The sequence below is a fragment of the Pezoporus wallicus genome, unplaced genomic scaffold (assembly GCF_028554395.1).
Source record: "Pezoporus wallicus isolate ANWC-B61680 ecotype Strahan unplaced genomic scaffold, APGP_CSIRO_Pwel_v1 scaffold_7402, whole genome shotgun sequence".
In the NCBI taxonomy this organism is placed as follows: domain Eukaryota; kingdom Metazoa; phylum Chordata; class Aves; order Psittaciformes; family Psittacidae; genus Pezoporus; species Pezoporus wallicus.
In genome coordinates, this window is record NW_026641037.1 from 2,239,883 (window position 1) to 2,263,582 (window position 23,700).

At 40.2% G+C, this 23,700-nt stretch overlaps 1 protein-coding gene across 5 annotated transcripts in view; it reads left to right on the plus strand.

The window, feature by feature from the left end:
* The window catches only part of PLCH1 (phospholipase C eta 1), an 80,251-nt gene that overhangs the window by 22,753 nt on the left and 33,798 nt on the right, over positions 1-23,700 (plus strand). For 3 of the 5 annotated variants that reach the window (XM_057421705.1, XM_057421707.1, XM_057421708.1), the window contains exons 3-6: positions 15,524-15,670; positions 16,701-16,944; positions 20,007-20,136; positions 22,942-23,112. In XM_057421705.1, coding sequence (XP_057277688.1) covers positions 15,524-15,670; positions 16,701-16,944; positions 20,007-20,136; positions 22,942-23,112 — 692 coding nt within the window. Of the gene's footprint in view, positions 1-3,660; positions 3,876-15,523; positions 15,671-16,700; positions 16,945-20,006; positions 20,137-22,941; positions 23,113-23,700 lie in introns of those variants that run through there. The other 2 variants (XM_057421706.1, XM_057421709.1) reach the window with 2 other exon arrangements.

Here is a 23,700-nt window from a genome sequence, read left to right on the forward strand (position 1 = left end):
AAGGAAAAACTGATGAACCAGAAAATTAATATTCTTTTGACGCTATAATTTCAAAACTGTTAGTTAAATCATATTCTCATTTACTGGAAAATGAATATTTTGCTGTACAACTTGCAGTGTTGTGTCTCTGCCCAGTGTCTAAGCCTTGTGAGGTATGGTTTTTAGTGTTAAAAATTGGGCTTCTGTTTCTGGCAATCTGGCAAAGGCTGATGCTTTTGGTAATTAAATTTCTTCAGTAGTGAACGGCGACGTGTCAGGCGCCTAGTTCAGGTGCTGCTGGGCTGTGGTGAGGAAGGGAAGTCTTCTGTGTCTCAGGGCGCAGGCAGGGCTACACCGCAGCTGGTTCTCCAGGAGATACCTTGGACCATGGCCACTAAGCATTGCCAAATGTGGGCTGTTAGCTCTTGAAAGGAGCATCTGCCTGAGCTCGTGTGGTACAGCCCTGCCTGGCTTCCTGCATCTTGTCTAACCCAGAGCAGCAAACACAAGGCAGGATTTTTACCCTGCAAGTACTGGTTCAGGTTTTCATGGCACATGTATCTTCCATGCATCTCAAGGGAGTTTTTAACTGGTTTTATAGCCCAACAGACTTGAGCTGCCTGGGGAGAAGGGGCTTGAATGTAGCGATTCCTGCAGCTGGCTGGCTGTCTCCTTGGTCATTCCATGTGGGAATATTTGCTAGTTACCCCATCGGCTGTTCCCTCACAGGGATGAGCTGGGAGTGCCTTGGTGGCAGGTTTAATCCATATTTTCTTGCAAAGAGCTGAAAGCATTGGCTATGGTTTGGCATATATACCCCAAGCCAAGCCAGCACCTCTTTGTCCCTCTGGCATTGTTTTTGGTGGAAACCCACATTCTTTCATCTCGCTCAGAGCTGTAAGCTGAACTACAGTGTATTTTAAATGAAAACATATCTGTAACTATGGGCATGGAAGAGAAGAACTACAGTCTGCAGATATTACAAGAAAGCTTTAAATCCCCTTTTTTAATGAAATGGTAGGGATAGTGCTTTGACACTGTCTGCTTTGTACCTGGAGGTACTTGTTGTCTTACCTCAAAATAATTCCAGTGGTTTAATGACAGAAGTGTTGTTGTTTTTGTTTGTTTTTTTTTGAACAGCAAATTGAAAAGACTGGAAAATAATATGAGCCTAGGGGAGATGAGTGAATAAGCATCTTTTTATGTATTTTGTTGCTTTTGTAGCTGGATTGTCAAAAGCTATTGGCGAGATGAAGTTTGGAGGATAGTTCATGTGTTTCTTGAAACCAGCTTAAAAAGTTTTAAACTCCAGCCTTTTAAGTATGCAAAGCACTGGCAAAGGTCTTGCAAGGAAGTGCTTAAGGGGCAGAAAACATGAACAGGAAAAACAGGCATACAAGTGAGCCTGTTACCTTCCATGCCAAACCTTATCTGGGGATTGTGCAGTGGTGGCTGTTCAGAGTATGTATATTTGTCTTACAGTGCTCATTGATGTTAATCAAATTCAGGTAATGATAACAATTTTATATTCAGAAAGGGTGCTTGTTACCATCAACCCTGAGACTTTGGTAGGACTTTGTGTGTGGTGGCTCCGTGAATGGCTCCCAGCAGGAACATCATGATCCCCTTGAGAATAGGGGATGTATGTGAAAGTGAAGTGGGCTGGAAGGATGTGAGGGTCACCCAGCCATGGCTGCAATAAGATGTAGGTACAGCATCAGATGGAATAAAGTGAACTATTTGTCTTTTGACTTCTCCCCTTGCAGACAGTCAAACTCATGTAGAGTGTCTTTGGGGACACACCATTTTCAGATCTGACTCTGACAGGGCCAGAAATCAGATGCAAAACCTGGCTTGTCAGTGAAGAGTTGTCATGGTGAGTTTTTTGGGGGGTGTAAGTTGAATAAGCCTACAATTATCTTCATATCAGTTTGCATGTCTCCTGAATTATATAGAAGTCTTTGGGCTGTTTTAAAAGGAACTTTATTTTGAAGACAAAATAATAAGGAATGTATTAATTATTGAGCAAGGTTTCTTACAGAGTAGCTTTTTTAAAGATGGTTGTGTATAGCTCCTTTCATAATTAACAGAAGGATAGGACTATGGAGTAATTTGCATTTAACACATTGTCAAGTGCAATCTGATCTATCAATAATTAAACTATAGACTGGTGATAGTTTAGATTTTGTTGTTGAATTGCAACTTCAGCACATCAATTCATTTGAATGTAAATGTATTGATAACTGTCTAGAGGCTTCAGAGTGAGGACTTCATCCATTAATCTTGTGAACTGAGGTGTGAACCAGTGGTGGGGTAATGATGCAGCTGTTTCATTTCCCTTGTTATAACTGAGATGAGTGACACCTCTTTCCACAGAGCATGACTTCTGCTGTGTCCTGAAAGTGTGATTAGGAGTGTGAGCTTTGAGTGCAGATAAGAATGATCCTTCAGTGGGTTTGGTACATTGTTTCATTTTATAGGTTTGTTAGATATAGTACACACACATATTGCAGTGTGCTGTGATCTATTGTGACGTGGTGACTGTGGGAAGTCTTACAATTTGTCTTAGCAGCAGCTAAGAAGTAATGATATCTCAGCAAGTAAAACATGTCGGCTCCACTTGTATCTTGTCTCCCATCTTATGCAAGTTCTACAGGCATGTAGAACTGTGGGCTTTTTTTGGTTTTGTTTTGTTTTCTCAGTCACGCTGTCTATTATGTAACTTTCTCCTAGCATGTGCTAGGCAAATTCTGTCCTTTTTTATTACTGTTACAATCTTTGAGAATACAACTGGGGATTTCTTTGGTGTTCTGATGTAAATGTCACTCTGTAAAAAGGCAGCTGAATAGTAAAACAATTAGGAAATGCAATAAATCAAAGATGTGAAGCATTATGTATGGAGCCTGCTTTATTCTTGCTATGCTTTCCAGCCCTCTGCCCCCTTGGGCTCTGTCATAAGTAAGTGCAGTTTATGCAAGTCTGAATGTTTCTTCCCATTGTTCCACCCTGACTATAAACCTATTGATTTGAGTTAGTTTAAACAAGCCTGGTATTTTAGCCGGTAGTATGGTAATTTTTTTTTATAGCTCTTGGAAGAGTTAGCGCTCAGCATCTCACAGGAGACTACTTGTTCTTACGAAATCAAATACTCAGTGATGCAGACACTGAACATTTGCATGCTTTGTGCTCTAATTGCCTTGATTCTGCACAATGACTGTTCCCTATCAAGTTAGTGACAGAGACAGGAGGGGGGGCACAAATCTAGGGGGAAGAAGTGCAGTCCACAGGGATTCTGTCCTGCCTCGCAGAATCCCATGGCTGCAGATGCTGAGACTTTTCTTGGAACAAGGGTCATTTCTCTTCTGCATTCAGCTGGTGTCTTTCTCCCACTTTTTACTTGAAGTATGGTAATCCTTTCCTGACCAGCTTTCCTAGATGCAAGCAGGATTTCCTCACACTTGCCTATATAGAGCTGCTCTTCCCAGGCGTTGCGCACACTTACTGCCTGGAGCATCTTAATCGCTGTGCTATGTATGCATGTCTCATACCAAAAGTAGTCGCTGCTTCTGCGTTCCTGCAGCAGCAGCAGCATAGAGCAGCATCCTTCTCAGACTGTGCTTTTCGGTTTTGAAGAAAGTTGCCTAGTATTGTCTCTGGATTTGTCCTTTCCTGGTTTTATGGATCATGAAGGTTTCATCATTTCTTGTAAAGAGCAGTGCTGACAGTGTTCTCCTGTGCTTCTAAGGACTGCTTTCCAAATGTTTTAGCTGTGGAGACATGAAGACTAAATTGAGCCTTTCCTGCAGTGAGAATTTCCATTCCACTTGCCAATAATGCATGAGTTACAAATTTAATGGCAGACCTTGAGGTATATAAAAATTTAAGTCCAGAAAAAGGTAAGGATGTTTGAGTTTGGAATTACTCTAGGAAGAGCTTGTAACATTTCTGGAAGTGCTATAGAAAAATGAGGTAACTTTACCCTTATGGCTGGTGAGTCACATACAATATGTGGACATTGTTAGTATGAAAAATATGTGCATATATATATATATATATATATATATATATATATATATATATTCCTGAATATTTAAAAGGAAAACTTGGAATTTTTGTATTGACTTGAAAGTATATTTGTCCATGAAAACATAATATGTATTGTATGTGAGATGCTGCTATGACATGGACGTACTGCACTTGTGTGTTACCTTAAATTATTAAAAACGTATCTGTGTGTAGAGAAAAATATATATAATCTTGACATTTTCATCTCTTGGTCATTTTGTTGTGGCATAGCTTTCTATGGAAAAGAGTTTCTGTGGCTAGTTGTTGGGGTTTTTGCCCTAGTAGCACTTACAAATAGTATAACACACCTGCAAAGGATGTGTAAAATTTTAATCAAATAGCATTGGGTGGTAAAGATGTGTCTTTTCAAGAATTGCAGGAGGATGGTACAAAACAGGAAGGCATCTTGAATAACTTTCTCCAGTAACTTGTAGTTTACAATTTCTGACTTTGTTCAATTTAAGTCATTGCTGGATGGAAAGTGGTAATTGGCTTAAGCATCTTAAGTGGAGGCTGTAGTGCTGTGGAAAAATCATGAGGGATAAAATTTATTTTTGTATTTTTCTTATCCTTAATCATGTTGGATTATATGCTTTTAAAGAGAAAACAACACAATTTACAAAATACATTTAGCAGAGAGCTGGCTTGCCAGAATGGGGTAGTTCAGACGACATTTGCTAACAATATTATCAATAAGTTGAAACCAAACTAATCTAAAATAAAACCACCAAAAGTCATGGATTGTATTTGAAATATCATTTTGCCCACTATGAAACATGTTAAAAAGGATTAAGGGCAGTGTTGGCGATTAATATATACTGATTTTTTTAATTAATATTTATTTAGCATGGATTATTTTATTTGACAAATTTTTTTTTTAACTAGAGAAAATTACTGGAAATAGACACAGCTGTTGTACAAGAAATTGATATATTTTTAAAGAAAAGGTCAGTGATTTGTATATCCTCTCAGGGAAGGAACTGTATGCTACAGTTCCAAATGCTGTGTTTTTATTTTGGAGGTTTTGGTTACACAAAACTCTACATTAAGCTTTGATGCATATGGTTAGGTAAAGGAGACCAGGTGTTACTCCATCTGAGATGCAGAAGGTAATGGATATGTCCCCATTCAATAATTTACAAGAGCTAGCTTATTTGAAGGGGGTGTTTTTTGAGCAGTCTTGGAAGAAAAGCATCAGGTTTAAGTTTTGAAGCTCATGTAAATGTGTGTGTATGTGTAGATAAGCAGGTTTCATACCAAAGTACTCAGCTGATGGTGAAAATCTGTCTGAGGTCATTTTTTAGTCAGTACCTTTTTCTTAGGCAGATATAATAGCAACTGCCAAATTTCTGTTGATCTTTTCCAGTTAGCAGCACTACCGTTTCTCTGCCTGCTGGAGGTGGTTAAAGGATGCAGCAGCAGCAAGTGCAACACCATGTGACTTGGTATCCCTTGCATTCAGGTTCGGCTGCTTTGGTGGTGTTGCAGCAGTGCATGTGGGGTCATGGTTGGGCGACTGGGGTGCCCACAGCACCAGGCAAGCACAGACTGTGGACAGTGCATTTCGTAGGCATGAATATATTCATGTGCTTGAATGTTGGAAGAAGGCAGATTACTTCATCTTCTCTTGCTCAGGCTGGTGATCACTGATGCTGATAACAGCAGGATCACACCCCTTGCACAATTTAGGCACAATAAGAGTGCTTGTATGACGTACAGCACCTGTATAAGGGGATAGCTGAACATACAGGTTCTGTGTGTGCTGTTGCTGGCTGGGTGTCTGATTTGCTCTTCAATAAGCACTTGCAGGAAGCAGTAGCTCTGCACCTGCGAGTAGCTTGGCTGTGAGTTCATATGCGACTTCTAACCACTGTGAACAGGAAATGTGCATGTGCAATAAGGGGTATCAGCAGTGGGACATTAATGGGCATGGCACAGGAGGAGCGGTATGGACTTCCCTTGTTCATGGGTCTGTATCTTTGGCTAATGGGGTCATAGTACTTGGTAGTTACCTTGTTACTGCTTTAGCAGAGCACTAGGGTTGCAGCTGGTACAGCTAAGCAGAGAACTGCATTGTATTTCATTGACAGACTATTGCAGCAGCCTTTTTTAACGTCATTATTAGTGCTTCTTTGGGACTCTTGTATCCTTCGTTGCATCTGACCAAGTGCTTGTGTCCTGGGTTCAGCAGTAGCAGTCATGTTTCTCCTTCTTGGTAGCTGATGCAGTGCAGTGTTTTGACTTTCGGCCTGGGCCGGTTCACCCCTCCTTAGTCAACCTGGTGTGCCTCAGCTCCCTGTGGCTCACCATATTGATGCCGGCCTTAGCGCGGAAAGTCAAAACACTGCACTGCACCAGCTACCAAGAAGGAGAAACATGACTGCTACTGCTGAACCCAGCACAGCTTGTAAACCAAGTATTAAGTATAGACACTAGAATAGTAAGTGATATATAAATAAATTACCTCAGAATGGCATACACAGTGGATATCGAAGGCATTAGCCTCCTCCTGTGAAGAAATTAGGTCTTCCATAAATTTAATCCCACTAATGTCTTAAATCGATCACAGTATTATGTGCACTTGCAGTAAAGTAACATATGCATATGGTTCAAAGCCTCTGGGTTGTTTGGTATGTTCTGATGATGTTACCCTGTGTGAAGTGAAACCCCTCACCTGCCAGCCTAAAAAGAGCGTCTCTGTGGTGTGCAGTGTGGAGTGCCAAGTCCTTCTGTGGCACCACTGAAGTTTCATAGGATGCTGGAGTTGGATACCGAATGCTGATGGCTGAGTGAAAGGTGTGTAATCTGCTTCTGTATGCTTGGTATATACTTTGTGTTCCGTTTTTTTGTTTGTTTGTTTTGTGTTTTCTGTGCTTGTGAATTAAATAAGCTCCTGTTTCAATAAATCTACAGGACACCATCATCTTGTGATACTGAAAAGGTTCTTAGAATTTGCTGGAGAACTGTGCCTTTCTGAAAGTATACGGCAAAATTTAGAACTGTTAAAGTAACTCTTTCATTGCTTTGATGATGGCCAGATGCCAGCACTGAGCTTACCTACAAGGGGAAATATGTGTGCTTATTTTTCCTCTTTACCATGAATTTTGAAGTAGTCCCTTAAGAAGTTCATGTCTTAAAGGGCAGCCTGTTAGTATACAGGCAGCATTTTGTGCTGGTATGTGTGCTTCTTGGATGACTAAAATTAAAGTCATGGGAAACCATAAGCTGTCTTTTTTTATACAAGTGACGGAAGTGACAGAAAAAAGCTGCACCAAGGGAGGTTTAGATTGGATATTAAGAAAAATTTATTCACTGAGAGGGTGATCAGGTATTGGAACAGGATGCTAGGGAAGTGGTGGAATCATCGTCACTGGAAGTGTGCAAAAACCATGAAGATGATGAGGGCCTCAGTGACAAGGTTTAGTGGTGGTCTTGGCAGTGTAGGGTAACAGTTGGACTTGATGATCTTAGAGGTCTTTTCCAACCTAACTGATTCTGTAATTCTCTGTGTTTCAATTGGGTTCTGACTGATACTAAAAAAAAAACAAACCTGCAGGTGAGGAAGTTTACCTGTTCTAGGTCAGATTATTGCTGTCCTCAGCAATGTAACAGTAACTGGTTTGGAGGCATTTTCACATTACTGGTAGAAACATAGATCAGCATGAGACTTGTGCACAAATAGATGCACAAAACATGATTATTTTTGTCAATAAAATTACTTTGGTGTTTGAGACTCAAGTCATTGTTTGTCCACAGACGACTTACTGTTGTGAGTGACTTGCACTGAGGTAATCTGAGAATAGAATCCACATGTTTCTTTAGCAAAATTGCTTTCTGAGGCATTTGAATAAATTATTTCATATAATCAGTTATGCTGTAGTCTTCATTACTTCTAAAGGTTTATTAACTCTACCTTCATTTCTATTCTGTTTCTTTTTTCTACCTCCTATTCTTACCAAGCCCCAGATGTGGATTTATTTGGCATTATTTGGCAGCCGAAGGGGAAGCAATGCTTCCACCAGTCCAACCACTGTCGCAACCCATCATGATGAGTGGGCTCCAGGTCCTGGGGACTGGATCCTTTTCCACCCACTTCATCCTACTTCATACAGCTAGCTGCTCTTGTGCCCGGTGTTTTATTCCCCTGACCAGGATGTGATGCTGTACAGGTGCCAAAATTGCTGTGACATTGCTATTTGCTGATAAATTTGTAGACATTAGAATTCATTGTTTGCACTGAAGCTGAGACAGTTTATCCTCTGCACGTCTTCTGTGTGGGGACAGAAGCAAGCTTTATGAAGGGTGTTCTCATGAGGGTTTTATTCTTTTGTTTTGTTGGAGAAGTTGGGGGGAGGGAAATATAAAAGAATAGCATATTTCTGGGGCAGAAGGGAGGGGATCTGACCCAGCTCAGTATGTTACAGTGGGAAATGTATTTCATTGAAGACCTGGGTAGTATTGAGGAACAGTGATGACATTCAGTGCTGTACAGCAAAGGCAGGCTTAGAAAAAGACATAGTTGGTTATTGGTCATATGATCCTACTTTATGTACTTATTGATTTTTAGAGGGCAGACATTCTGGGATTCTGGAAAAGAAAGATTTTACTGTTTTGAGCTCTGATCTCTGTATCCAGAGGCACAGCTTCAGGGGTGCCTTTCAGACTTCTTTATCAGTTGCTGTGTGGCCTCAAAGGAGAAGCTCATGTCTTAGTGCTGCTGGGGAGCATACACAGGTGACTCAGCTGAGCTACTCAGAGTGAGTTAATGCTGTTTTTTTCTGGGAACTGAGCAAACGCTTGCCTAGTTGAAAGGCGACCCTAGGGTTTCCTTTGGAGAGATGACCCTAGAACAATGTCTTATATTCCATGTGAATGGTTACAGTGGAGTGAAGGTGCTGCCCGAGAAGCCAAATGTGCCTCTGCCCTTTGCTTGTCCTGAACTGTACTACTTTGGCTACCACAGCAATATGTATGTACAGACCTGTCCACTCATCCTCCTTGTTGGCAGGTGTTGTAGAAACTGTCCTCCTCCATTTCGTCCTTTCTGCTGCTGCTTCCATTTGCTCTATGGTGTCATTATCAATTGCTGTGCCCTCCCTGCTTCAGGAGTCCTCATGCAATAGTAGGGATTAGGATGTGCAAACTTGTCAGCTGTATTTGCTTAATAAATATACGTTCTTTGTTCACTCTATTGATGTGAGGATGTGTTTTGGCAGTTGGCCGTGTCTGTGGTTACATGGTTGTGTGTTTTCAGTGTTGAGAAAGGAGTAATTCAAGGAATGGAAAACTTACAGTCCTCAGACATGCGTTGCAGTGGCGCAAGAGCTCTTGAACAGCTTTGCTGCAGCCTATTTCTGAAAAGCCTTGTTCTTAAGCATCACCCCTCTTGTTTGCATATTATTTAGTGAATTTACAAGTGTAAGTCGGTTTTCAGATTTTATGATTTTCATTCATTCGCAATTGTTTTGAGTGTCAGAGTTTGTGTTTGGCTGGACTATTTGTTTTGATTCTCTACCTTCTTGAGGGCTGAAATGAAATACCTGCATGTTTTTTCAGCTGGGCCTTGCAAGGACTAACATCAGCCTTTGACATCTCTGCTGGTTTTGTGTAACTTCCTTGAGGATTTTGAGATTTGCAGAAGTGTGAGAGATTGTCCATCTCATGTCCATAGACTTCACAGAGATTATGATTCGATCCACTCTAAGAAGCTTAATGTAAAATTCCATCAGGTTGAAAGAGTTGCTGCAAATCAAATTACAATCTGGCATAAAATATGACATGTGGCTATTAAAAATGGTCCTGACTGGGGCTGCCATGGATTCCCCCAGACCTGTGGTCTCTGTTCTCCTGGGCTTTTTGCCCATTACGTAATAAAACAGCAATCAACCATTTGATGACATTAGTGGTAAGCTGCGTGGTCTGCTGGATATTAGTGCTGTTCTATGGGATTTAGATAAAATGTGCTTGCTGGGGAATGGAGGTAGGGAGGAAATGGCTTTAATGGCATTAGTGTAAAGGCAAACTTACAACTTTCATATGATTAATAAATGATGCAAAAAAGGGTGATGAGAAGAATTCAGACAACTGAGAATACTGGGGGTTTGGTAGTTTGTTGCTGGGGTTTTGGTTGTTTTTTTTTTTTGTTCTATTGGTTTTGTTTTTTTTTGTTTTTTTTTTTTGTTTTTGTGGGGGAGTTTGGGGATTTTTGTGGTGGTGGTGGTGTTTTTTTTTTGGTTGCCTGTTTTGGTTTGGTGATTTCATCCAGAGTATCTTCACTACTTGAATCCTGACAGTTTAATTTCATACAGTTCTCTAGCTCAGGAGTGTGTGTGGGTTTTGGGTTGTTTTGGTTTTTTTTTGTTGTTTTTTTTTTGTTTGTTTGTTTGGGTTTTTTGTTTTTTGTGTTTTTGTTTTTTTTTTTAATATATATACTTCTTCAATGCCTGCTTCTGGGAATGTGCATCAGTGTCAGTAAAAATGGATTCCAAACTGGATCCAAGTACATGACTACAGTGGTGGAAGCATGCTGAGACTCCTTTGTTAACTACCAACCACACACTTTTTGTAACAGCCCCATTTAGAGTTCAGTTTCTGGAATTTGGGGGGGGGGGGGGGTGTGTTAAATCTGAAAACTGAAGATAATAACAACTAAGATAAACCATGGTTTCTGTAGTGTAAGAGCAGTTACCTTATGTTGAACCTCTTGGGATGCTGCGTCCAGTGAATCACAGGAGCTGTCTGCAGAAGTCCTGGCAATTGTGTGGGTGGGAATAGTGTTTGGTAGTACCGGAGGGTCTTTTGGTTCTTCCCTCTCGGAAGAGAGAGCAAACAATGTATCTGCAAAGTGTACAGTGAAACAAAAACACCTGAAAGGGGGGGAGAAGAGCTGATGTTGCAGTTGAAAAAGTAACTTCTGCGTTTTATGGCTTTCTTTTATTTCCTCAAGCTTAATGTTGGCTTTATGCGGTTACTGCATATAGTTTAGAAACGTGGCTCATCCTCTTTCATAATTATACTTCTCATTGTTTGGTAATGCTCTTTATACCTTATTTAATCTTTTTGATTTGTCAGACAGCTGTAACATTAAGTCCATAAAAGCAGTGGAGTTGGGATAACCCAGAAAACGGCGTGCAGTGTTGGCTGTCACGTGTGGGCGATGGGGCAGCTGGTACATGCCAAATATCCCAGCTGCATCCCAGCCAGCATCCCTTGGGTGCCAGTGCCTCTCCTGCATGGTGCCTGCCTGTTGGCTCCAATTGCACAGTGACCCGCGTATTTATTTAATCTTGGATAACATGTTCTATGGGGAGTGGATATTTGTTTCACTGATGTGATGTGCCCTATATAGTAAAGTGCATTTCTGTTTTACTGAAAGTGGTGCCAGGTGTAATGTTTTAATTCCCTAAATATTTTCCATCTAAAGGGTTCTGCACACCTTAGGGCTTTGTAGTGAAACACAGCAGCAAGCAGATGTATAAGTCATAACTATGACTGTTGAGAATTAAACCAAGTTAATTGCAAACCCTTGAATAACAGGTCATGACTGTTAAACCTGTGAACAGAGCTGTAACTTTCTGTGAGAGATTCTTGCAGGGTGCAGTGCTAAGCTATTCGCTGGTTATTAAAGACCTGATTACATATCGGGATAGATTAGAGCAGAGCTGGATGGACAGTAGCATTGACTGATTTGTGGCAGATTAGAGTGCTTTTTGAACATAAGACCACGTATGGTTAGTGGTCAGAGTTCCAGCTTAGTGTTCCCAGGCAGCAGCTTGATTTATTCAGCAGCAAGGAGCTGTGCTGTCAGGTAGAATAAATAGAATCTGCCTAACGTGCAAGATTTCAAGTAACATCTGGACTTTCCAGGAGCTTGGATGGCTTTCCTCCTGGCTTCAGAGGTCTGCCATGTGCTGGGGAGTGTGGCCACTTCAGAAAAAGTCCAGCTGGCACAGATGGGTTTGTATCTGGCTTACTGTTAGAGAAGCAGCTCCTTCTGCGAGGAGATGTGTGTACTACTAGGAATAGTTATCATTGTTTGAACTAGAAATCGGAAAACGCTTTTTGAACTCAGGTCTGTTTAGCTCTAAATGGTTATTTGGAAGGAAAAAATAGACTTTTTTAATATTATTAAAATCCATTAAACTACAGGATGTCTGGATGAATTTAGACTATCAAGAATAAGTTTGCATAAATCTGGAAAGAGAAATTACTAGTTTTCAGATTTTTATTTTTTTTCATTTGAAGGTAAAGCTTTAAATAAACAATGCATAAGCTTAATAATTTTGTATTTCCAGATTAACTTGCTTTGTTCTTGTAATATATAAACTATATTGTATTCTAGTTTCACTAAATTAATTTTCAGACTTCGGGCAAAAAATGCATAGCTAGTCCTTGTGTAAAAAAAAAAACAACCCACCATTTAATGGAGATCATTATATGTCTTGTTTTCTCAAACTTCTGCATCGAGGAGCTGCTTCACTTACTTAGTATTCATGATTTAGCTAGACAATTAAATGTTTTTCTGAAGTGAGTTTTCCTATTCCTTAGTGAAAGCATTCTTGAATTGCTGTTCTGGAGCTTTATTCTGAACTGCCTTCACTTTATTCAGATGCTAACGTGCGGTGGTCTCTCTTTTATGAATGTCTGGCCAGAGACTGAAATTAGCATATTAGGAATAGATTTGAACAGGAGTTTTTTTCTTTGTGTACTTATATTTTATAAATAGCTTTAAGGGGAGGACTATATTTTGTAAATGGTTTGCAGAGTTGAAATCCAATGGGCCTATGAATGGTGTGGCAGTTCCATTACCCTAGTCCTTTCTTTAGAAGTGGATTGTTTCTGTTATTAACACCTACACAGTAGGGACAATGTGATGAACTCTCTTACATGTTTACTATTCTTCTTTAAATGTTTGCATTTGGATGATATTTTCTGATGGAAAATTTCAAGCAGAAAAGATGGTGCTTATTTGGGCAGTGGGCTTCTTTGCAGGTGGCATCCAAAAAATGGAGAATGTTGAGATATTTGGCAGGAACTGGATTTCTTCCACTTTGAAAAAAAGTGTTTTAAAATCTGTTCCCTCTAACTTTGATTCAGAAGTCTATCTGCAAGTGTGTATGTGAAATGCATCTATAACAGTTACAAATGTGATACAGAAATTATTAGGCAATTGAAACAGTGAAGAGGTTTTGGTTTGTGGGTTTTTTGTTTTTTCTTTTCTCCCCATGGCTTTGTTGGCTGTAATTATCTGTGTGGCCCATTTTCTGCTTTTCTTACAGTAAAGAAATGTAGACCTCTTTCTTCTGCTGTTTGTTATCTGTCTTCAGCATCTTTAGTGAAGCCAGATTGTTGTTGGTTGTTTTTTTTTCCTATGATAACTGAGCTAATAAAAATAAAGACTTATGTAAGAATTAGGTTTTTTGTAAGACTTCTAATAATAACTGATAGCCTTGGGTGCAAAGAAGCACACTTTGTGTTGAATAGCTTGTTGCTAAACCTCTTCCTTAGATAAAACACTGTTGCAATTGATCGCTCTAATGGTGTTGATACTTTTAATAGTGAAATAAGAACGTGTCTGAAGTTTGTATGCCAGGCTAATGCAGCGGTACAGATTTGCATATCCACGCACACACTGGTACAACTTTTTTTTGTGGAGAACCTTATTCCTGTGCTGGAGGACAATTATTGTATGTTAAGCATGAATCCAAGGCAAACTTGATCTAAACTCAGTTCCAAAATGAAAAGCTCAGTTTGCCAAGAGAAGGTGTGCGTGTATGTACATATGTAATAAGTTTTAGAGGTTTAGTTTTGCTTCAGTTAACCTTTCTTCAAGGTTCTGAATATTCCATCTCTTGTAGTGTAAAGGCTTGTCTTCCTGTTATTTTGTGCATCTTCAGGTAGGTACAGGTTAAAACTGCCACAGTCACTGTGTGGATATTGCACAACGTCTATTTCTGGCTTGATCTATGTACTTTCCTGGCTCATCTTAAAGAACTTCCAAAGCCACATTTTTATTTCGTGTATATTATGTATATTCAGGGAAGGACATATATTTATGGACATATAAAGGACAAATTTACTGCACTCATGCATCTGATGCTTTCAGAACACTTTAGTTCTGTTTAGCTCAACCTGAGTCCTCTCTTTCCTTCAGGAAAAACAACTCGGTAAAAACTGCTTCTGATGCAGTTTATGTGATGTGGAGCTTGGCTTGCCATCTCCCTTTGTGTGAGGGAGCCAGGGGAAGCTGGTCCAGCAACCATGGCTGTTTGTCCCATATTTGACTAATGTTTGGGATGCTGTTCTGACTGCATCTGACCCAGAGATGCTTCAGAAGGAGCATCAGGCTTATTTTCTTTCACTGATAGCCTCAGAGTTGTGTGACTGCTGGAAGGCATGCTCTGGCCATATATCTGCTGTGGAGGTTAACTGAGAAGGGCGATCACAATGTGTTTTGGTGTACGAGAGCACTGTTGGGTTTCAGCTGGGTCTGAGTCCACTGCTGGATGTGCCACTTGCTGTGGGAGTTAAGGAGTTGTCAGGAGCTTAGAAAATAAATCCTGGTTCTGACAGAGAGGAGTGAGAGGGTGTCTTGGTCTTTGTTGTGATACCAAGAGGAGTATTGGAGAGAAATAATAGAGAGCAGAAGGGTGATAAGAAGTAAAGACAGACACAGATAGTGTTTGGGAGCCAGCCAGAGTGTAAACAAATCATCTGAGAGGTGAATGTGGAGTGATATCAAGTGAGGAGAGGCTGTGAATGGATATGAGACCGTAACTTAAGAGCATGGATCAAGAGGAAATGTTATCTTGATCCTACTGTTTGGAAAACTGTAGGAGGGAAGATGTGAGATGAAATGGAAGAGATGGGTATATTTTGGTCAAAACATAGAGAAACAAAGCCCTATCATCCTGGGTGGGATGATTAAAGGAAGTCATCACAGTATGTGCTTGAAACTTAGTAGCAGGATGGAGAGGGTGTAAATGTGTGTGGTAGGGAGGAGGGATTGTGTATTTCTAAATCTGTTATCAATTCTAACAGTGTCAAAAGCGCAAGATATAGGCTAAAAGATTAGCAGACCCAGAGGAATGGGAGTTTGAGTGATAATCTCACCATCTGAAATTTGCAGAGTACTGGGGTTTAAAATTACAGTAGTGTGTGTAATAATAGAAAATAATTAAGTGAGGTAAGTATTGAACAACTTTAACTTATTTAGCTTCAATACATGGTAAAGTTTTCTTTGCCTCCTTTGTTGTGAAAGTGTTTTGACAGATTATTTTTGATTTTATTTATTTTTTTCCCTATATGGAGAAGCTACTGAAGAAGAAATAATATGTCTCATACAGCAGTGACTAGTTTCTGTCATTAAAGGTGCAAATCGAAAATGTGATATGCTTGGCAGATGTTGGAAAGCCAGTAAGTCATTTTACTAGAGGAATTAGATGGCCATTTAGTTGAATTTATTCTGTCTGTTACACAGTTGAAAGATGCATGAGTGTTATGCAATCTGGGACTCAGATGGTTAAGCTGAAGAGTGGAACCAAAGGACTAGTTCGTCTCTTCTACCTGGATGAGCACAGAACCTGCATTCGATGGAGACCATCCAGAAAAAGCGAAAAGGCAAAAAGTAAACTTCTAATATTCCTTTTAATTTCTGGGGCAGTTCAGTATTAGAATGTGAACTACAGAGGGATTGATTAAATAAATGCTTTTTGATGCTTGTTTCAAATGTGATGTTATTCTTACATGAAGATTTTCAAGAGTGTGGGTAGAGTTTAACCACCTACTAAAAGTTCAGGATTATGAAAGGAAGGCAGTGTAGTTCAGTCTGATGTCAACATTTTCCATACCTCTATATGAATTATGAGCAAACTGAATATAACTGCAGGGAACTATTTTAAATATATACATCACAGGTGGTTTAAGTACAGAATCTAGAAAAGTTTAGATTGAGGTTTCTTAATCTTAACTGATAATTTTCTTTAGATATTAAATCTTGAAGTCAATGTGTAGCATTATTTTGTATTGAAACTGTTTCTGCTGCACTGTTTTAAATTGGAATTTGAAATTAGTGGCTTATTGAATAAAATAACTAGTTCACAGGACTGTCAAGGAGGCTTGAGATTAAAAGCAAGCAATTGGGTAGGCTACAGACAGTGACAGTTGATGCTTTTGGTTCAGTGAGTGGTGGCTAAGAGCTGTTGTGTTGAACAGCATAGCTGTTTCATGGTATGGCACTGGGAACCATGTTATCCATCACTGTGCCATGGTATCCCTGTCTTCCTGCTCTAGAGAGTACAGCTGTGATAGGAGGAGTCCCTTTGGAGCTATGCAGTGTTTCACTCATTGATGGAAGACATTTGGTATCTGTCTTCTTGTGCTCCCCTTTGAGTAGCCTGCAGTCCTCTGATGTAGCAAGGAGCACTCAGAGCTCTGCTGTAACCTGCCTGTACATGCGCTGGCATGCCTTCAAGGCAGATGCACTGTACATGTGGCTTGGACAAACCTAGAAAACAAAAAGCACTTTGGGATATGACAATGTAACATTAACAAATGTTTAATGACATTTTGCCTGAATAAATCAGAATTGCTAAAACCAGAAAGAGGTTGTGTGGATATCCAAGCATGCCAATTTCTGTTTTCCCTTTTCCCAACAGTTGTCATTGATTCTATTTACAAAGTCACTGAAGGCCGGCAGTCTGAAATTTTCCACCGCCATGCAGAGGGGAACTTTGACCCGAGCTGTTGCTTTACCATTTACCATGGCAGCCACATGGAGTCACTGGATCTGATTACATCTAACCCAGAGGAAGCTCGCACCTGGATCACAGGACTGAAATATTTGATGGCTGGAATAAGTGATGAGGACTCACTTGCTAAGCGACAGAGAACACATGATCAGTATCCTTTTATGAGCCCGAGCTCCATCTTCTGATTCAGTGTTTCTGGCTTGTATTTTTTGTGTTTTAGTGACTTCAGCTTAGGGTGTCCTTTTACCTGCTGTTATGTGATCAAAAACCTTACCGTTGATTGTAATGAAAGCTTGAGTAATGGGTTTGACATGGACACTTACCTGTGCAATAAAACATCAGCTGTGCCTTAGGGATTGCATTAAGCTGCAATGAAGTCAGGGGATAGTCTTGCATTTTGTTAGTGAAATTCTTGTTGAAGAGTCAAAACAGTCATTTCTAATTATCGCAGTAAATACTAACCTATCCTGGGTTCAGCAGTAGCAGTCATTTTTTCTCCTTCTTAGTAGCTGGTGCAGTGCTGTGTTTTTGACTTTTGGCCTGGGAACCATGCTGATAACACCGATGTTTTTAGTTACTGCTCAAATGTTTAGTCTGACCAAGGACTTTCTGAGTCTCATGCTCTGCCAGGGAGGAGAGGAAGCTGGGAGGAAGCAGAGACAGGACACCTGACCCAAACTAGCCAAAGAGATATTCCATACCACAGCACGTCATGCCCAGGATGTAACTGAGAGTTACCCGGCAGGGCTAGTTCACTGCTTGGTCAGGCTGGGTATTGACAGGTGGTATTGTATTCTCTTCCCTTGTTATTCCCCTTATCATTATTATCATTGGTGGTAGTAGTAGTGGTAGTAGTGGTTTGTGTTATACCTTAGTTACTGGACTGCTCTTATCTCAACCCCTGGGAGTTACATTCTTTCGATTCTCCTCCCCGTTCCTCCGGGAGCAGGGTGGGGGGAGAAAGTGGGGGAGTGAGAGAGCGGGCTGCGTGGGTTACTGACTGTACTTGAACCATGACATAACCTCAGCATGATTTCAGGATTTCTGTCATCTTCTGTGTTTTTATTCTTCTGCTGCAAATTGCAAAGTCCATTAGAAGACACTGTCTTCAAGATACTGTCAATTGAAAACTTGAATTCGTTAGCTTCTGCACAAGTGAAACTCAGTGTTTTTAGGAGTCTTCAAGTAAACTGACTTGTAATTCCTTGTCATCTCTGTTTCTCCTGGTCAGTGTATGTCAGATATGTGTCTACTTCTCAGCCTCCATTGATTGTCGGGAGCACAAATCTTTAAAGCTCCTTAAATGTTTGTTGTAACCTAGCAACCAAAATGAACGTCTTATAAAGATCATGTCCATTGAATATTTCTTTGATGTGCTTGCTTTCACAACAGTGTTGACTAGTATTTTAGGCCAGGTTGGACCAGGCTTTGAGCAACCTGGTCTAGTGGAAAGTGTCCCTGCTTGTGGCAGGAGAGTTAGAACTGCATGATATTTAAGGTCCCTTACAAACCAAACTATTCTATGATTCATTCTGTGTTAAATACAAAGAACACTCTTCCCACTAAACCAAAACCTCACCTCCAAAAAACCCAGAACAACAAACCAATAAACAACAAAGCCCATATTGACTAAAATTGTAACCTGTCTCTTCTGCCACATGTAAATCTACAGTGATCACTTGTAAATATTCCTTCTGAAGAATATACATCAGGTATTTTTAATTCCTATTTCCAGTGTTTAATTCTTTACAAGATAGGCACAGGTCCATTTGGGGGTTATATTGCATACGCTGTTGCACACATACTTAGTTTGCTGTATTTATCCACAACTTTTCCAAGCTGCATGTCCTCTACTGATGAAACATCACTTGAAGTCTCATTTGTGGTATCAAAAGGGGCAGCTGAGAGACTGCAGACAGAATGACCCTGTACCAGTTCCACCTAGCATAAGGACCTGGCAAAAGCTGCAAAGGGATATATGTGCAAAGAGGGGGTACAAGGTACTGGTTAGAAAGTGGAGGAATTCAAGCAGAAGGGAGGGAGAAGTGGAAGATGATGTTGGAGCAAGCTGAACAGTCTTTGAAAACTTAGAGTGTGTTCTCAGAGAAGTTAGTAGCAGAAATGAGATTGTGAAGGGGCTGGTATTGTGAACCTGTAAATAATAGTCCAAACCAGTACCAGTTATAAGCTTTTGAATGAAATTGTAGCAGGGCAGGGAGAGGGGGAGAGAAAAACTGGTTTAGTGTCGGCTCAAACCCATGTAAACCTGCAGAACATCCCAATAAAGGTTATGTTAAAAACGAGCTCTATGCTGCGTGAAGAATCACCTCTTGTTTTCTGAATTTGACAGCTGTTGACTTTATTTGATGCCATTTTGCCTTTGTGAGGGGAGAAAAAGTGAATGTATGGGCGCTATCCATTTTCTCTGTGCCACTTACAGTTCTGATGCCCTCTGGAAGTGTAACACAAGGTGAGGACAGAGGTGTTGGAGATAAAGTGGTGGACAAAGAACTTGTCCAGAGATGGAAGAGTTATACAGATACAGGTGAAAGAACTGTGTGACAGTCTTGAAGGAGAGAGCATGGAAAAACAAGAATAGTTAATTTTTAATGAGGTTCTGATGGAAACCAGAGGCCGATAATCATGTACTTTGGCTGGTTTAACAGAGTCTTCCTTATTCTATCCTCTTACACTAGATTAACATCATCCCTGATACAGATGGCTATTGAGCTTGATTCCTTAGAGTTGAGTCACAAAATCACCAGCCCTCAAATATAACTGTTTTAGTTGCACCAAGCAGGAGGTGCAATAGCAAATTGTACCACAGGGTGTACAGTAGTAAAAATGCTTTGATTTGGCACGAGTGTGTGGAGAACAATGTAGATAGCACCAGATCTTTGCCAGCAATAACTTTATTTCACAGTGTACCTATGATAACAATAATGCAGGCTGTGGGAAGTCTTAATGCAAATGTTCTACTTGGAAGCACTGACTTGAGGAAGACTTGTTTGTGAAGACTGAATTGAATAATGCCCAAGTTTTTCTCCCTGGAAGTTGTTAAGGTTCTCTGCTAAGGATTACTTCCCTGCCCAGAAGATTTGGGGCAGAGACTTGTTCTCCTGAATCTGAGTCTTGTCCCTTACCTCTTAACTGCTTTGTCTCCGTATGCATGAGGAAATTTCACTCTTGTGCCTTTCCTTGACACATTTGTAGCTGGGTCAAACAAACCTTTGAGGAGGCTGACAAGAATGGAGATGGTCTGCTGAATATTGAAGAGATCCACCAGCTGATGCATAAACTAAATGTTAACCTGCCCCGCAGGAAGGTCCGGCAGATGTTTCAGGTTGGTAGTCTCTAACACAGTTTTGCTGTGGTAAGATAGTGCCAGTTATGGTCTGTTTCTGGACAGATCCAGAATAGGATTTGCAAGTTGCGGCTTTAAACTCTGTCCTTTCCAGCACCCCAGACTTTCTTTGGGCCTCAACCTTTTTGTAGACAAGGATGCATCAGAACATTGTTTTAATAATGTGAGCCACACAGAAGACAATTTATTAATATTACTTTTTCAGATGCATGATTGTTTTCATCTCTGAACTGAATTGTTCTATGCTGGCATTGATGGACAATGAAGTTACTCTGTTTCTATTGAAATACTTTTTCATTTCCTTTATGAAAAATTATTTAATAGAAACTAGCTTTATGACAGTAATTGTTTGGTTTTTTTTTTTAAAAAAAAGCTTCCTCTTAGTTAGCCAGAATCAATTTTTTTACTTCTGTCTGAAAGCAGTTACCATTTTCCACCAGCCCTAGTATTTGCTGATAGAAATAGATAAAAGATAAGCCAAGGACGTAATGAAGAACAGAATATTTTTTTCTTAACTCTTCAGAAACAGTAGCAGCCAGAAGTTGGCTTGCTGTAAAACATGGGAAAATTAAAGAATCTTCTATAGTCAGAAGTAATTTGGTTTTCTGTCATAAACCCCATATTAGAGATACATCTATGGAGTTTTCAAGTTACTCCCCAATGACTTTAGAAGTGTGGAAACTGGTGGGGCTGTGTTGCAGTAATGAATTCAGGTTGTACTTGTTCCCACAAACGGTAAATATCATTTAAGATATGTAGTAGGTATAAAATGCTTCAAAATCCAACTCAGCATCAGATAGCTGGGAATTATTTTCTTCTCGGCTTACTTTGTGATCTGAGTTTATAGCTCAGATGGCATTAGAACTAATAAGGTGTAATGAAATGCAGCTCCCTGAGATCCTCAGGTTTTGCTGATACTGTGAACTGCTACAGGAGAGGGAGTTGTGAAGCCATGTACTGAGAGGAAAAATAACGTAGTTCTGTCTGCACTGTTAAACTGTCTAGGAATGAGTGCTAGGGCACTCTAGAAACCATTAGCTTTTGTATAATCAGAGGGAACTTTTGATTAAAAATGAAATGCTTTATTTACTTTCATTTTGCTGCACTTTCTGCCAGCATATACCCGAGTTAATGTCCTAGACTTCACAGACATGGTTAAAGTTATTAAGGTCGAGTAGAAAAGTAGCGTTGAAAGTTTGTTTATTGTTAGTCATTCAGGGCTCAATCCTAGAGGTCTTACCGCACAAGCAGTGCTTTGTGCCAGCAGTTCTATGGACTTCCAGGACTTAATGCAGGATAAAGGGAGTAGCAGAATAATGGTGGGACAAATCCTTGCCCCTGTATCTAGCTACTCTGCCCTGTTCTTGCACTTAATCTGCTCAGGTGGTACTGTTTATGTGACTTAGCATTACAGTTTGGACATGGCACAAACAGCACCTGGCCTGGAGGAACACCTGTGGTCCATGGGAATCGCTGGGCACCCTGCACCTGGGAATAGAGTATGGGGCTGCTACTTCAGCTGTGTGAACTTACTAAGAGTAAAGATGGTTTCCTGTTCTAAGACGTGCTTCAAAGTTAAGTGGAGTATTTTATGTGAAGGGGAAAGTAGAACCGGATCCTTGGAAAGCAAGCCAGGTCAGAGATGTGTTCATTGTGTCTGCTCTTCTTCTGTAGAAAAAGTGAGGTTGGACACCAATTGGAAGAGCATTCTTGTGAAGGAAGAAATGATAGCAGGATGAATATGTCCTCCATCTGGAGAAAAACTTGTGTTTGGTGCACAGCTGTAGATGCAAGACCATAGGTTCAAAGCAAAGTCAGTGTTAAAAGGGCTCTCTGCACAGAAGGTCTTCTGATCGGAACAGAAGAAAACACTACTTTTAACAGAATATGGTTTGAGAATGGCAATGGGGTTTATAACAACTACAGAGAAAAAAACACCCTATATACAGCTATGAATGAAGTGCATTATTCATGGGAAAAATAGCATACTTCTAAACATTTATTTCATTTTGTCTCCGTTATCTGCTTATGGCCTCAAACTTGGCAAGAGTTGAGTTTCCATGAAGTTTGTTTTTTGTGGAGACCTACGTGAAGTTTTACGGCAGTTCTCCAGAATATATTGTTTGTTTTGAAAGTCCAAAGAAATCCTCTTAGGCAGATGTTCACAGTGAAAAGCTTGTATTAACATGCTTTAAGTACTGTTTTCTTCTCTTTGTACCTCTGAGGATAAACAAAACCTGCCATCAAGACTCAGGCTATTTGGCATGTGGTATCTTATTGCTGCTGCAGACTTGTCCCCTCTACAGAGTGCTGACAGGGGGCTGAGTGTGTTGTAGTTTGGATTACCATATAAGACTCTGATATTGTCCTGAATGCTTTCAAATCTGAGACGCTGTTGTTTGGGGAAGCCATGTGAGAAATTATTAGGTTCCTTACTATATTTTAATCCAGGATAGCTGCAGGGCATACAAGAGAGTAACAGAGATCAGAATAAAGCCCCAGGTGAGCCTCTTAACAGGGGTAACAAATTCAAAACTAAGGATGGAATTGAGTCTTTCATAAGACACCTGTAGTTTTAGTGTGGCAACTGTTTTCACAAAAAAAAATAATCCAATAGATGGTACTATAATTTTGCAGTTATTTTTGCCACTGGAATTTGTGTCTGAACAGAATCTTGCAGACTAGAATTTACTAGATTTCTGTTGTCTATGTAAAACCTGTTCTGCTTTGTTCCCTGAATTCACCTGTGTTTAGCATGCTTATCTGAGTTTCTTTACCTCTTAGGAAGCAGACACGGATGAGAACCAGGGAACCCTAAATTTTGAAGAATTTTCAGTGTTTTACAAGATGATGTCCTTACGTCGAGATCTCTACTTACTGCTCTTAAGTTACAGTGACAAGAAGGATCACCTCACTGTTGAAGAACTTGCTCAGTTTCTAAAGGTGGAACAAAAGGTATGGGAATACTAGGCAGGCATATATATGACCATTTAAATATATCCAAGCATAGGGAAAAAATGTTCAGACAGCTGTTGTGTGACTGCTCTTCCCTCTGTGTTTCTGCTGCACTCACAGCACATCAAGTGCTTTTATTTCAGTCATAGCAGAGACCTTTTTGATTCTTGTGCTGATGGCTTTATGCAGTTACAAGGTTCGTGTTACAAACATGAAATATTTAGTTTTGATTTCCTGAGAGTGAAGTTTCCCCATGTGCCTGCTTGCCACTTGGATCAGTTACTTTGCAATACAGTGTTCCTCTGTCCTGAAAATAAGGGCAGCCTGCTGAGAATTTGCCTACAGCAGCATTCTCTGCATGCTCCAAGAAAGTGCTTCATATTGAATGATGTGCCCTGTTATGCTCCCAGGTGACAAGAATCAGGTGGACTTGTTAATACTGTGGCACCATATTGGTACCAAACTGGTATCTTCTGTGGTTAAAAGGGCAGCTGTTATATGCAGCCCAAAAGAAACTGATGACAAAAATGAATGCCCCTGTTCATTTTAATTGAGCTAAAAAGGAAGCAATTTTGTAACAGTTACACC